At 40.3% G+C, this 15792-nt stretch overlaps 1 protein-coding gene across 1 annotated transcript in view; it reads left to right on the top strand.

Annotated features, from left to right (window-relative positions):
- The window catches only part of LOC147706990 (cytochrome P450 2K1-like), a 528089-nt gene that overhangs the window by 147195 nt on the left and 365102 nt on the right, over positions 1-15792 (top strand). Inside the window, exon 2 of the mRNA XM_086926217.1 lies at positions 15432-15594. Within this exon, the coding sequence (XP_086782343.1) occupies positions 15432-15594 (163 nt within the window). The remainder of the gene's footprint in view (positions 1-15431; positions 15595-15792) is intronic.

Raw genomic sequence — 15792 nt, 5'->3', positions numbered from 1 at the left:
CACCTCCACTTTTGTGTATGCGTCTGAAACGGCTTTTCAGAATTCCAAATGTATGTTCTATTACCCCACGTGTGGACCGGTGTGCCCTGTTGGAGCGTCTTTCACTTGCATTTGCAGGATTCAAGTATGGGGTGAGTATGAAATCACGCACTGCATAAGCACTATCACCTGCAAGTTAGAGAGGGAAAAGTGACTCAGAGTTCCATTACATTGGTTGGGTGGAAGGGAGGATGGATGAGTATTACTTACCTAGCAGGTATCCATCTCCAAACTGACCAGCACTGAGACGTCTATGTATTGCACTATGTCTGAAGATGTAAGAGTCATGTGTACTCCCTGGAAACTTTGCCACAATGTCCTGTATTATGTATTTAGCGTTGCATATGACCTGGATGTTCAGTGAGTGGTAGTGTTTTCTGTTGCGGAATACATATTCAATGGCTGCTGGTGGGGTGATGGCAATATGGGTTCCATCTATGTATCCAATCACATGTGGAAATCTTGCTATTTGATAGAAATCCAACTTGGCTTCCTGTATGGCTTGCTGTGTATTTGAAAAAAATATATGATGTTGAAGTCTACTGATCATTGCATCCAAGAAGACATGGAAAAAACGCGATAGGGCACTCTGTGAGACTCCACCAACCTCTGCTATTACTGTTTGAAAGGACCCAGAAGCCAAAAGGTGCAGTGAGCACAATACCTGCACATGTGTTGGTATGGATTGTGTTCTGGCAGTTGGGCGTGTCAAAAATGGTTTCAATTCAGTAATGAGGTCCAGAATGCTGTGAGGATGTAGCCTGTATTTTTCATATATCTCCTCCTGTGTCTGCTGGAACAGCGTAATGCGTATTCGGAATATCCTTTCCTGACGTTGTCTTCTCTGGCCAAGAGCTTGGATGCGCATCCTCCTGGCAATCAGGTACAGTCCCGCCATTTTGGAAAAAGTGAAAATGCATTCTGGGTGTTCATTTATATATTCATTTTTTTACCACCTGCTTGTACCTGGTGTTAATTGCGATTCCTTATTATGCGAAATTGGCAAAATCGCACTTTGCGAATTTTTCTTACATATCCATGCGAATTTCGCAATTTTGCGCCAATGCAAAATCGGGAATCTCAAAATATTCTGCGATTTTTCTTTTCTCGCACATTAGGAATTCGCTAACATGCGAATTCCTAATGTGCGATGTGATTTCTTTCATACATGCCATTTTCTTTTTTGCATGTGGCAAACGCTGTAAAATAGAGAATTGCAGCTTTTGCGACATGCAAAACACATGATACATCTGCCCCTTAATCTTTTCGTAATTTCATTGATTTTTTATTGATAAAGTATTCGCGATAGCCATTGGTTTCTGTTTCTAGTTCTTCTAATTTTTCTTGGCATCTTCAAAGGCTGTATTCTGTTCCAACGCCTTTTTCCAGCTCTTCTAATTGTTTTTTTTTTGATAATCATTATTTCTTGTGCAGTTTCACTTATTAGAATTAGCCAGTCTCTGCTGCACGGGTTGGCTATACGAGTCCAAACCTCTAGAGATTTCGGGTTCTCAAAGAATAACCCAGGTTATTTTCTAATACGTAGTCCTATAGGAATTACTCCAGCTTTCAAAATCTAAATTAAAAAATCAGCACAGAGTTCTGTCATGATCTGTTTTTTCTTGAGATTTAAGATTTTTATCACTTGATCATGGCTATTAGCATTGGTCATGGATTTACTCCCATTTTTGGGGTTTTGGTTTATAAGTCTATTAAATTGATCTTTGGTGAAACCGAACGTCTTAAAATTGTCCGTTGTATTCACTGGGAAAACCTGCTAGAAAACTCTTGGACTGTGTAACTTAACTGACCACAGAACTTCCCTCCAGCCCACCTAGGCTGTACCAATTACGTAGAAAAAAGAGAGAGACCCCTTTAATCAAACCAGGGGAATAGGGTACTACTTGAAGGTAGAAAGAAATATCCTTTGGTGGAAAATTGTTAAAAGAATCGTTTTTAACAGTGCTCAGGTGCACCAGCCAGAGATGGAACCTATGCACTGCCCTAGTTCAACCTCACAATTGTATAGCCCATATTTTAGAGTTAGACAAGTACACAAAAATAATAACATTCTGACTGTTAAAATCTAATTCTTTTATTAAAACATCACTTGTATGACAATTTAAAAAAATCACATGAATAAAAATCACATAAAAAAATCACTGGTACATTTATCCAATCACTGAATCATATACATTCATTACAGGTCCCCACTTTTTATATGCTACACAAAACCACTATTTCACAGAGAAACACAAAGACAGTACATTTTGTCATCAGATAACACATCATCCGATCCGAACACTTTTTGGGACTACTTCTGAATGTAAATACTTATTATTATCTGCAGGGTAGACTCGGTCCACGGATTATGTTAAACACAAGGGCGTTGACACGTTTAGATGGTTTAATTAATATTCCATCTTCTTCAAGATAATCATTAATCTCTCTTCATGGCACTGTATGCTTGCCAACAATCTCAACTCCTGTATGAGGCAAAATCATATACTTCTATTTATGCGCTTGGTTGCCCATAATCAATCAATCTCAAAACGTTTCTTTAATATAATACAGTACAATTAATACCTCCTACCACATTTAATTTCAAAAGCAACGTTCTATATGGCTGCATATCAAACATTTCATGTGAACATTTGTTACCAACTGGAAACCCGATGACTCATATGGGTTAACACCCCCTCTATCCTACAGGGACTTAAAAAAGAGAGCACACATCTTAGCTTCTCACAACTAAGCTCATCATAGTTTATCAGACCTCTTGTCAGGACAATGTTCTCTATCAGTTTTGCATCAAGCAGTTCTTATAGCTAGTTATACCAGAAAAAATGTTGATTACACATACACCCTTTTTTATACAGTTACTTCCAGACCAACATACATCTTAACTTCTATCAAATGGGCTCAACATATTATGTCTTACCTCCTAAGGAACCCCCCTCCATTTTTAACATTTATTGTGGTGACATAAACCATTAAACATAACCTTATATTCCATACACGGTGTTGCGGTTATGTCAGTTATTCAGGTAGGACTGTATTGTTGCTAGTTTAAAACTTCAAAATGTTTTCATTAATTTGCTCCATGTGTAGGTTCACAACTTTTTTACCTTATCTTATAGAGTTTTAGTCAAGTCTTAGTTCTATATTTTCTGCATGACTCCTGTCCTGCTCGCACTCCACAACATCTATTTATTAAAAAGATGTCCAATTAGATTATTAACTCGACCTGTATTATTGACTAAAAAGTCATTTTGGTATGTATAATTTGGTGTAACCGAAAAACTTCATCTCACCTGATAGAGTTGGATTACTCGTCCTGTCACTACACTTCCTTTTTCATATGGTCCCTTTGTGCAGGTTGTTTAGTTTGTATGGTCCGTTCTGTTTCTTATTCTAACATTTTTTTATATGTACAATTCAATGTAAAACATATTACTAATTCAGTCCCATCTCTATGCCACAGTATTGCTTTCTCATCTCCTCCTACCTGTGTCTCACTGGAATGATCCAACCTGGTATCCAATGTGTGTCGTTAAAATCTCTCAGGATTATATGTGACCTCTGTAAATCCCTTTCTGTCAAGGACGCTAAAAGAAAAAGCATTAGAGCTTGTATTAGGAGGGAGAGAAACCCTGTAGGGAGTTTGATCGAGAGTCTTCTGATGAAGCTGGCATATTGTTTATTAAGTCTTGAGATGTTATCTATCCTTGTCCTACTGTTTCTTACCTTTGGTCCGTCACTGTTTGCGTGGATCTTAGTCTAAACTTCATGGCTTCGGAGCACCGACTTCCGGGGCGTCCACAAACTCTTATTTAAATACCCTAATCTCTACCATGTTATTGGGTACAGAGTTAGAATTTTAATTGATTGCAGCCTTGTGCTGTTTGTACTCGGGCTTTCAGTCTGCCAGCTCTCCCCCCATCCCGGAAGAGTTTACAGCCCGCCGGCTCTACCACCATTGACCCGGAAATGCTGCGCTGCCCCGTGTACCTCCTTGCAGACTCATAGCATTCTTCTCGTTGCCCAGAGTGTACAGTCTAAATTTTATCTATACTTTTTCCGATTCGTTACAGGACCATTATCTTCATAACATGTGTTAACACACTTAATCCCTTCAAACATTTTTTTAATAAATGTATATTTAAAGTAAGCAACTCGCATCTATTGTTCCCACAGCATATATTGCATATCATTTACCTGACTTATCGGGGCTCCATCCAAAATTTACCTTTCATTCTGAGAAATATCTCCTCACTACCCTCATTTTACACATTGGCATACAGTCCTCCCTGAATAACTGACATAATTTCTAGGGAGGCAATATGACTGCCACACCAACAGTGTATGGAATACAAGGTTATGTTTAATGGTTTATGTCACCCGAATAAATGTTAAAAATGGCGGGGGGTTCCTTAGGAGGTCAGACATAATATGTTGATCCCATTTGATAGAAGTTAAGCTGTATGTTGGTCTAGAAGTAACTGTAAGAAAAAGGGTGTATTATCCAACATGTGTAATTTAGATTTTTTCTGGTATAACAAGCTATAAGAACTGCTAGATGCAAAACTAATAGAGAATACTGTCCTGACAAGAAGTCGGATAAACTATGATGAGCTTAGTTGTGAGAAGCTAAGATGTGTGTTCTCTTTTTTAGATTGCCTGTAGGATAGAGGGGGTGTTACCCCATATGAGTCATCGCGTTTCCCGTTGGTAACAAATGTTTACATGAAATGTTTGATATGCAGCCATATAGAACATTGCTTTAGAAATTAAATGTAGTAGGGAGTATTCATTGTACTGTAGTATATTAAAGAAACGTTTGGAGATTGATTGATTATGGACAACCAAGTGCTTAAAAAGAAATATAGGATTTTGCCTCATACAGGAGTTGGGGTTGTTGGCAACCATACAGTGCCATGAAGTGAGAATAATGATTGTATTGAAATAGATGGAATATTCATTAAACCATCGAAACGCGTCAATGTCCTTGTGTTTAACATAATCCCTGGAACGAGTATACCCTGCAGATAATAATAAGTAATTACATCCAGGAGTAGTCTCAAAAAATTTTCTGATCGGATGTGTTATCTGATGACAAAATGTACTGTCTTTGTGTTTCTCTCTGAAATAGTGGTTTTGTGTAGCATATAAAAAGTGGGGACCTGTAATGAATGTATATGATTCAGTGATTGGATAAATGTATCAGTGAGTTTTTAATGGGATTTTTATTCACGTGATTTTTATAAAAATTGTTATACAAGTGATGTTTTAATAAAAGAATTAGATTTTAACAGTCAGAATGTTATTATTTTTTGTGTATTTGTCTTACTCTACCACATGGGCTATACAATTGTGAGGCTGAACTAAGGCAGAGCAAAGGTTACATATCTGGCTGGTACACCAAAGCACTGTTAAAAACGATTTTTTTAACAATTTTCCACCCAGGGATATTTCTTTCTAATTAAAAGGTAGGACATGTACTTTTTCGTTTTGCATGTCCAGGTTTTGACAAACAGCTAACTCAGTTTTTCACTACTGTGAGGCCTGCTTCTTTCATAGGTTAACATTGGAAATTCCTTAATACAATTTTAAGCTGTAATTCCTAATCAGGAAGGAATGGCTGCATCAAGTTGTATATTTTTGGATTGGTAATGATAAATACTTTTTACTGATAAACTGGTATTTAACATGATTGTTTTAGAAATGTCACTTTAAGAAAGTGGGCACTTCTCTGCTCCTAATGCTCAGTGCACCTGCAGCCTTTCTCCAACACACGTCTAGGGTGCGTGCCAGCTATACTTTGTGCGTTCGATGTAGACAGCCATAAGCAAAGGAAGGTTAGGTGAGACAGAGAACTCATCTGCATTCTGATAGATCTTCATGGGCAGGGCATGCACCCTATCCTGAAGTCTCAGGGACATCAAAGACTTTCTAGAACCCTACAACAACTCCTAGACTCTGCCACCTGTATGTCCTGCCCAGTGCCAATCCAGCTCTGGGCCCTTGAAAGTGAGCTTTTGCTGTGCTGGTCCAATATAATTGGCACATCAATGAATTTGCACTGCATGGAACCAAGGCATCTCCTTCAACACTGATACAGTTGCTGCTTGAGGAAATTGCTTTGACGTACTGCACAGCTCGAAAATGACAGGCTGCGCGGCTCGATGATGACATATCACCTGCATCGGAAAGGGGTTCATTGATGAAGCCTTCACTGACTGCATAGATCAGAGTTAACGCATCACCTCCATCCACAGGGTGGACGACGATGCATCGCCTCCTCTACAGCTCGCATTGAGCCTTTGACATCTGCAACAAGGTACTTTCCAGCAGGACCTGAGTGAGTCCTGCATCTGGCCTCCCCTCCATCGCAGCTGGCCTGAACTTCAGATTTACCACAGTCTAGCGCAACCAAATATCTCAGGTTGATGCTTTAAGAAACTAAACACTATACTTTGATTTAATCTTTAAAAATTCATAACTCCGGATCTACTTATTGGAGTATTGTCGTTTTGGCCATGTTTTATTCCTGAAAGTATCTGTTTGCCCAACACTGTGTGGAGTATTTGTATGGCATTTTCATTGTGTAACTGTCTGTGTGAGTTGTACAAACACTTTACACATTGCCTCTTAAATAAGCCTGACTGCACTGTGCCAAGCTACCAGAGGGTGAGCACAGGTTATCTTTTAATGTGTATCTAGTTCACCCTGACTAGGATTGTGATGCCTGCTTGGACAGGATGAATCTCTGCCAACCAAAAACCTCGACATGGTAGGCTGATGCAGTACAATCTATCAATCCCAGCTGGAGCTTTCTATCTGTTTGTCCAGGTCAAAATGCACCTAGAACAGAAATTATGGTACAGGTAAATTATGAGGCAACTGTTGAAACAGCTACATGTAAAAAGTCTAGAATGTCTGCTTTTTTTTGCCATCCTGTTTGTACATGACCTCATAGGTTTGCTCCCTCTTTCATAATGTTCATAATCTATAAAATGCACCAGCAGCTGGTCATGATGGGCATGGTACATACAGTTTCTTCTTACTCTCAGTTCTTTTCTAACAGTTTCTTAACTGCTCCCACAGAGAATTTCCAAGGTTAATCTGCATTCCATTTTAGTAATTTGCATTTTGGCAGTCACATTATAAAGACACAAAAGGTGATGGGTATCAAAAAAACCATTACTGTAACAGTGCCAAGTAGTACTATTGAAGATTACAATCACAGGGGTTATAGTGATAAATGCCCCTTAAGTTTGACAATGTAGGACACTGGATACACAATTGTGTATCCCCCTTTCTTTCCTGCATGTTCTTCGTTTAATTCCTTTTTATATATATATCAAACTATGTCAATGAGCTTTTTTTGTTGCAATAAAACAAGGACCCCCTGATTCGACATAGTATTCCTAGGACAGGGTAAATATAGATTATTCAAAATTTCCTAGGCAATACTTTACCTAATAATGACTAGGTTGAATAGAGAACTAAGGATATATTGAAGCCTCAATGCACTGACCACAACCAATGAAAATATATATATATATATTTATTCAAAATTACAGCATGTATATCATAACAAAAATTATTTTGAATAAAGGGGGAATAAACCTCTATTAAAACACATTAGTGAACTCTATCATTCGATGATCAAAAACAATTGGAATATACACGAGAACATAAAAAATACAGTGCAAATTATATTTGTTTAGCAATCTTCTTAAAGTTAAAACCACAAATTTTCGTATCTATACAGTCCATTTATTTTCGTCATCAGTCTCAGTCTCTACGCGCGTTTCGGCGAGTAACCGCCTTCTTCAGGAGAATACCTTGTTATTCTAGAAGATAAAGAACAGTGTATATTGCTCATTTATAGAAACAGCAGTGTATTGAGGCTTAAGGCTTGGTACAGGATAGATTTAGGTACACATTTTGCTCTCCTACTTTAATCTAATCCTCGATAGATCAAGAAAGAAAAGGGTGACACCCGTGCTAAGAAAGAATACTCAACAAGTGATGTACCGTAAATAGATCTAATACATTTATAGTCTAGAGAAAATAAGATTAATTGATAGAGAACCAGATAAGTGTGATCAGATATGAAAAAAGAGAATAGAACAGAGTGAATAAGAGATAGTTATTAGCAACGCCAAACCCAGATTTACTAAGTTTATTGTTATGGATACTTGTGATAGTCTTGACACAAGTCCCTAAAATAAAGAAACCTTTAAATACCTATATTGTTCTTACCGATCTGATCTGGGAAATAGGTGAAGCCTTTCGCTTGAAGTAAATTATATCAACAATATATTGGATATCTATTAATGATATTAAAACAAGAAAGCATGATATAGCATGACTTGTGTGTGAAGCATGTACAAGTAGAATAAGCATAAGGTTAACTTAAGGCCACTATATACCTGTTCACTTATTATTGCTTGACCTAGATTTATCTGTAGGTCATAGATGAATGCAAAAACTAAGGGATCCCCTACTATGGTCGATTTTAGATAAAATGCTTGAACTTTCATAAGTAGGATGCAGACCTATGTCTGTTAATGTCCGATGAAGTGTTGAATCTTCCAAACTTGAAATAAACAAATCTGTTTGAAAACAGAATATTCTGTAAATATTTATTTAATTAGCAAAGTAATAATCTAAATGAACTTTTTTAGTTCAGACATTTTTTGTCCTAAAACAGTGTGCTCTTGAACGTAATTCCTGTCACATGAATGTAAAACATCCCCTGTATAATATTTGTATGTGTTTACAATTGTCCTTTCAAAAAAAGATAAACTAAGAAAGAGGACTCCTTGTTCATTTCCTGAGAAGTATTTTTGATTAACATATTGTGGCGTGATACAGTCCAGTGTACAGCATTGACTAATTCACTAAGGGAAAACAGGCAAAATTATGGATGCTTGAAGAAACAACAGTTCTGTTTCCTCAATGGAGGAAAGATTTGATTGATGGTCTTAGAGGTAATGCTTCATGATATAATTACCAAATTATAAAGCATTGCAACTCTAACATATGAGTGAATAGTGCACCCTTCCAGTACCTACCAGTAAATTACTGACTGAGTTCACGTTGCTAAAAACTGATACAACAAGCGAGGGGTAACCCTGAACTAACCGGTCACGTACACAATATCAAGTATTAAGGGGTTCAGTAATCCTGACTAAATGTAACTGTATGAAACACACAAAATGTGATGGGAGTAATGCTTGCAATTTGTCTACCCACTTGCGATCACTCTGGTTAGCATCCCAACCCATTATACTTTTGCCCACCATGCCACCTCAGTTTGGACCTAGCCATATGGAAATCAGTCTTGACCCTGCTCCTCAGGGGAACAGTCCAGCTTGAACTTCCAGGCTTCCCTGAACAAGAACACAAGCAACCCAGGACCAGTTTCACCATACTTATAGGATCAAAGGTTGAACCCAGCCATAGGCAAATCAGTCTTGAACCTGCACACAATTGGAACAGTCCAGCCCGAAATGCCTGGCCAGATCCTCCCTGCACTGGGAACAAGCATCCTAGGACCTGGCTTGGCAGTTCGGGCTGGACTGTTCCCATGAGGCACAGGGTCAAAACGGATTTGCATATGGCCAGGTCGAAACTGGGGTGTGCAAAGTGAGCAAAAGAATGGTGGATTTAACCCAGATCTCTTGACTGAGAGTGAATGTTTTGATTTGTTCTGCATTCCGTCCATCAATTGTGTGTCTTTGTGTGTGTGCGCCGGGTATGCCCAAACATGGTTCTGCGCTCACTGTGCCACTAGATTTCAAGCTATCCTGGCTGATGAGGGGTGAAACCTCAAAACCGGTCCTGGGATGCTTGTTTCCGGTCCAAGAAGGACATTCATTTAAAGCCAGACCTATTGGCTTTGCCAATGCCTGTTAATGTCTGCATGCACCCTTTGATGCCACTGCTTCAGTTATGGAATTTCATGTTTATAACTATTCTAATGACGCTTGATTCATTGTTAGTTCATCTCCTTCTATCGAAAAAGAAAGAAAAGCATTTGAGCACGATGTCCTTGATATCTATAGATGTATGTCCATCAACCACTGTCATTTAATCGTAAAGAAACATAGATAATTAGGTTGACCACGTTGGGAGCAGGAGCTGCATGAGATACCCGCAGGGGTTCAAGTCTTTTACTCCTGATGTCCCAAGGCTCAACCTACTGTGGGTCGTGAGTAACCTGATTAAGTACTATCTTGTCCAACACTTGATTCTGAACGGTAGTGTGTGTTAGGAAGTCCAAAGCTCTTCAGTGAGAGTTAGATGCAGCACAAACCCTGGGTTATAACCCAAAGTACACACTGTGACAACAATAATGTGACTGTCCAGTCAAGTATTTGGTGTTCTACCACAAAATAAGTATTTTAATGTAACACACAAAACAAAGTATCGGGACACTAAAACAATCCCCACTGTCTCTTAAGGTCAGCATTTTAGCGTTGTCCTGGGTGGAGTGCCTGAGTTACAATGGTGCATTTTGTGGAGTCTGTTATTCCGCATTCAATACTGGAGGCAGCTCCTAGATGTGTCCCACACTAGCCCCATGCAAACAAAGTCTATTTTTGGCATTAAAAGGTAGGTCAGCAGCACTCTGCTGCTAATTTTATAGAGGTCTCCTGCAGACCCGATGGCCTTCAATAGTCTAAACTGATGCAAGGGCAGCGGCCAACTCCAGGGGACCTCATGCGGTCCTTTCCCAGTGTCTTGTAAGGTTCCTCAGTCTCCAGACAACCGCATTAATGTGGGATTTGCCCGACCCACTCCTCAGGTGATCGTTAGGTGTTCCAGTCATCACCTTTGTACAACGAGTCAGGGTGTCAGCCCTGTCTCAACCTTGGCCCCCTTCTTTTCACACATGAGTCACCCACTACAGCCCTCATGCAGGCAGTGGCCCTGTCATCACAGGAGCTCCAGCTTCCCGGCACGTGTGGGTCAACTGCAGCACACACATAGGTGCCAGCCTGATTTTCACAGTAACCTGCACCCTCTCCACCTCCCTCCCATACCCCAGCACATGGAAGAAACTCCCACAACAACCACAACCTACCAAGGGAGATTATCCAAGAGACATCTTATTAGTATGCATGCCTTACCCAATAGTTCATTGTACCAAATTCATAAGAAACTCTCAAGTATGGTCAAGGATATAAACCTCAAAAAAGCAATACAATTACACGAATTAGGCGTCATATGTACAAAACAATGTCCAATTCTGCATGTTGTACTGTTAAAATGATTTTTCTGGGATTCTGAATGGATAAAGATTTGTTATCTGAAACAGGCCTGCTATATCGAATGGGTATTTTAAGTATCCATGTTTTTCGACTGAAATCTGGTTGGAAAACATTAATATTTCACCAACACCTCCAAATAGATGGTAATACATTTGAATGAGGCCAGGGACCCACTGTTAACTCTTTAACAGACAAGAAAAATAACAGTTTCTTGTTAAACGCAGTCCCTTTTTCTTTAAGAAAAATGAGCTGCTTTAAAAACAAGCATTTACAATGCAACGGTTTCGCCTTTGGAAAAGTTAGAGCTATTGGCAATGTAAATGACAATGCCATTTATTTATCTGTTTTCAAAACCAACACATAAATACACATTTTGTCATTTACAATGCCAATAGCTCAAACTTTTCCAAATGCTCAAACTTTTCCAAATGCTTGTTTATATTTAGCTTGAAAATAAAATGCAAAGAAGTGAATTCTCACCCTCGGTACTGACTACGAGGGCCACAAGCCATACACAGAAGATCGACACCTGTGCGCGTCGGATGGCGGGCGGATGGCTTTAATCCAAGAAATTCACTCAGCCAAGGCAGACGCCCTTCCTGCGGCCTGAGTCACCACGGAAACTAGAAAAACCAATGGGAGAAGACATTAAAAAGGCACCTGCTGCTTTTTTACTGATAACCATAAAACGAATGGGCAGCTAGGAAATGCAGAGAAAAACACCATGATAGCAACACCCACACGCACGAAACGGCGCTTTTCTCGCTGCGCCGGTCAACAAAGCACAAAACACGCAAGCCTAGAAACCACTGCTTGTTTCACAGTGCGCGCCTTGTAAACTCTACTACACGATGTAACCTACAAAACAAACACGCGTCCACTCGTGGGGTGACAGAACTGCTGTTTCATTGAGCATAAACCCTCTGACACTTGCAAAACCTCTTCAGGGGACATGTCTTACGGCTCCTAGAGAAGACGTTCCAAGCAGCAACACTAAGACACCCCCAGCTCGCTGCTGAAAACTATTTCAGACCCGTTTATTATACCTACACCGGAACCCAGAGTCGGCATTTGCCAGGATAGCGCACTGGGTGGAAAGACATTTGGCGCTCTTGCTACTGCTCATGAATACAACGAGCATCAGGGAGAACTGTTTTGTGTTCAGGGGTCAGCCCCCGACGTCTACACTACACCAGAATTGTTACTTGCCTCAGAACACAAACACGTCAGCACCTCCAGCTCCTATCTGAATCACTCATAACTCCTCACGCTGGTGGAGCACGTTGTTTGTTGGAGGGGGTGGGGTTTTAGTGTGTGGCAGCAGAGAGCGAGAGGGTGATGTGATGGGATGATAAGAAAGTGTTATAAAGAGCGCTTGGAGCTCCTGAAGCCAGGCGCTAGGCACTCTGCGGTCTGCATGACCTTAAAGCAGACAGCTCCTTATGCCCTCTCTGAAGTTTGTCGCCATTGGCCTATACCCAGCTCGCCCATGCTAAAAGGTGACCCTTCTGAAGTAGGCAACACGCCTCCAACAACTAACTCGAGAGTTATCTGTTACCAAGCAACACCCAACCTACTGGCCCTTAGAACGCTCGAGCACACAATACAGACCATGCAAGAGATCCTTCCCAAAAATATACAACCTAGCAGCCAACAGGAAATGTTAACCAGCATTCAGAAAAGAAAAACAAGTCAGGTCCCGGGCCGGCAGCCAATCACAGCGCGGCCCGGGGAATGACGTCACGGGGGTGTCCCGGCCGGCAGATTCGGGGGCGTGTTTTTCGCGCACTCCCCTTCCCATTGGCTGGAAGATAAAATTCTAGCCATTGGGCAGAGGAGAGGGCGGGACTTAAAAAATGACACGGAAACGCCCCTGAATCGCGTTTTCACGGGGAAAGCGTGATTGACAGCCAATCTCTTCCAATGGCTAGCCTCCATTTATGGAGCTAGCCAATGGAAGACAGAGGCGGAACTAAGCCCCATAGTGTAGGATCATAAGATTTCGCAGGTGCTACGGCCAGGGCGAAACCTAAAAAAGCAATTACATACATGGTTGTCTGCTGGCCCTAGCAGGTCACCATCCCTGAGATTTCGTAGTGAGTTGCAATTTGCAACCTATTTAATTAATATTCATGAGGTAATTTTGGATTTCTACCAACTTCAATTCAGATTTTTAGAAGCAGCCTATTAGTATTTGCAAACATAGTGGTCTATATCTTACATCTGGCCCAAATAATTTAAGATTAATAATCAAGTTCATAAAAACTACAAATGTCCAACTGCTTTCCACAGAAATGAACAATAAAAAAGGTAATGAAAAAGGGGATACCCTTATCATAGCAGTCAGCGGGACTGGATGTAAATGTTTTGTAAAAAATATCAAAAGCTGTCTAGAGGACTGATGTAGAGGAGGTCCATACCAGAGGACATGCCAGCAACAACATTTGTTCTGTGATGGATGTCATGTAAGCAGGTAATCCAAACACAGGTGAGTAAAACTAAACACTAACTCAGGCCTAAAATATCTCTATGTGGCTGTTCAGTAGAACTGTGGTTAAAATGTATCCTACTTGTGATACGGACAGTGGGTTATGTCTCACCAGAATTTCCATTGAATGCTCCAAAATATATTCTGTTAAATTATGAATAACTAAAATGTTAATTTTATTAGCGCACACAGAATAAAAGCTATCTTTAAAATCTTGTAAAATATGATATAGAAACAAACACCTGCAGGTTTATTAATTAAATTCAAATTAGCATTTGGTTCCATGGGGCCTCATTTATGATGCTGTGCGTCACTTTTACGCCGCCAGTGTGTCACTTTTTGTGACGCACCAGTGGCGTAATAAATGAGCTCTGTTGCGCCATATTTACAAAGTGACGCATCTAGGTAGATGTGTCACTTTGTAAACCCCTGCACCACATTATACCTGCGCCAGGTATAATGTATGCAAGGGGGGCGTATTGACGCAAGGAAGGGTCGTAAAAGTGACGCAGTGAAATCCATGAGATTTCACTGCGTCACTTTTATGACGTGGTTGCGTCAAAATCTTGAGCCTGCCTCACAGCAGGCATAAGACTGATGCAGGCCCTTTCACATGGGGCTTGCCCCATGTGAAAGGACACATTGCTGGAGTTGCGTCACTTTTGTGACACACTCCAGCAATGCGTCACTTTTGCGCTTACAGATACGTCAGAAATACTGACGTATCTGTAACTCCTTGCGACATGATGCATCATACATTAAATATGACGCATCAGGAATGTCGCAAGGAGTGCGCACTGAGAAGTGACGCATCCCTGCTTTCACGCAGCGATGCGTCATTTCTCATAAATGAGGCCCCATGTGTTTAAAAAACAGACCAGGGGAGATATGAGACTGGGAGCACACATGCCAGTTAGAACAGTTCACGTTTAATGAAAATGTAATGCATTATACAGACCACCAAGCTCAACTGGTGCCCAGCCCCAGGCTTTTTGCCAGTTAATGAAAGGCAGTTTGGAAGAGCACCGTAAGGCTCAGCTAGAACAACAGGCCCAGGCCTGGTGAGATCCAAATACTGGGTACATACAATTAGAATAAGGAGGTTATTTCCTGATTACTTTTCAGTAACTCTATTACTCCTTTCCCTTCTTCCTCAAACCATGGCTGATGTCCTTCTCACCCTACACCCAGGCGCTTCCACTCCTCCACACGTCCTTCCCTCCCTCTCAATGAGTCTACATCTTCAATAGTGTGGCTGGTGGCTTGGAGGCTGTATATAAATATCATTGTCAGATATCTTGTATGAAATTAACATTATGCCCTAAATATTGTTTACAAAATTAATTTGGATGTTCTCGCACCATGCCAGGATTGATAGTTAGACACTGTTCCTCAATTAGTTAAAGCAAGGCAGCCTGGCAACTGACTTGGGAGTTTTGTCTTCTCATTTATTAAAGAATGGTATTGCTGTAAGAATTGGAGAAGAGAATACTGGTAAGTATCCCTGGTCTTATTTCTATGATGTTTGTTATGTGTGGCATGTTTTTACATATATTAAATACAACTTGTGACAACTTTTGCTAAATTAGAAAGTGTGTCTTTCTTTTGCATTGTAGTTATACAAGGAATATGGACCAATATACAGCGTTCAGATGGGAAGGAAGAAGTATGTTGTATTGGCGGGTTACAAGACAGTGAAGGATGCCCTCATAAATCACGCAGAAGAATTTGGAGAAAGAGAGAGACTCCCTATATTTCAAAAATCAGATGAAGGCCATGGTAAGGGTACACTACTACCATAGTACTAGACAGAGATTAATGTGGCACAAAAAGAATCACCCCTTAGGTTTTAGCATCGAAAAAGATCGATTTGCCTATATCTAATGAAGTACACTAGAATCCGAAATGTGAACCTACTTTTGCATGGGCTGATATGGGAATTTCTATATAACATTGTACTGTGAAATACATGAGAAT

This window comes from Lissotriton vulgaris, chromosome 6 (assembly GCF_964263255.1).
Source record: "Lissotriton vulgaris chromosome 6, aLisVul1.2, whole genome shotgun sequence".
Classification (NCBI taxonomy): Eukaryota; Metazoa; Chordata; class Amphibia; order Caudata; family Salamandridae; genus Lissotriton; species Lissotriton vulgaris.
The sequence above is the reverse complement of the archived record's forward strand: the minus strand, read 5'-3'. Positions and strand labels throughout refer to the sequence as shown.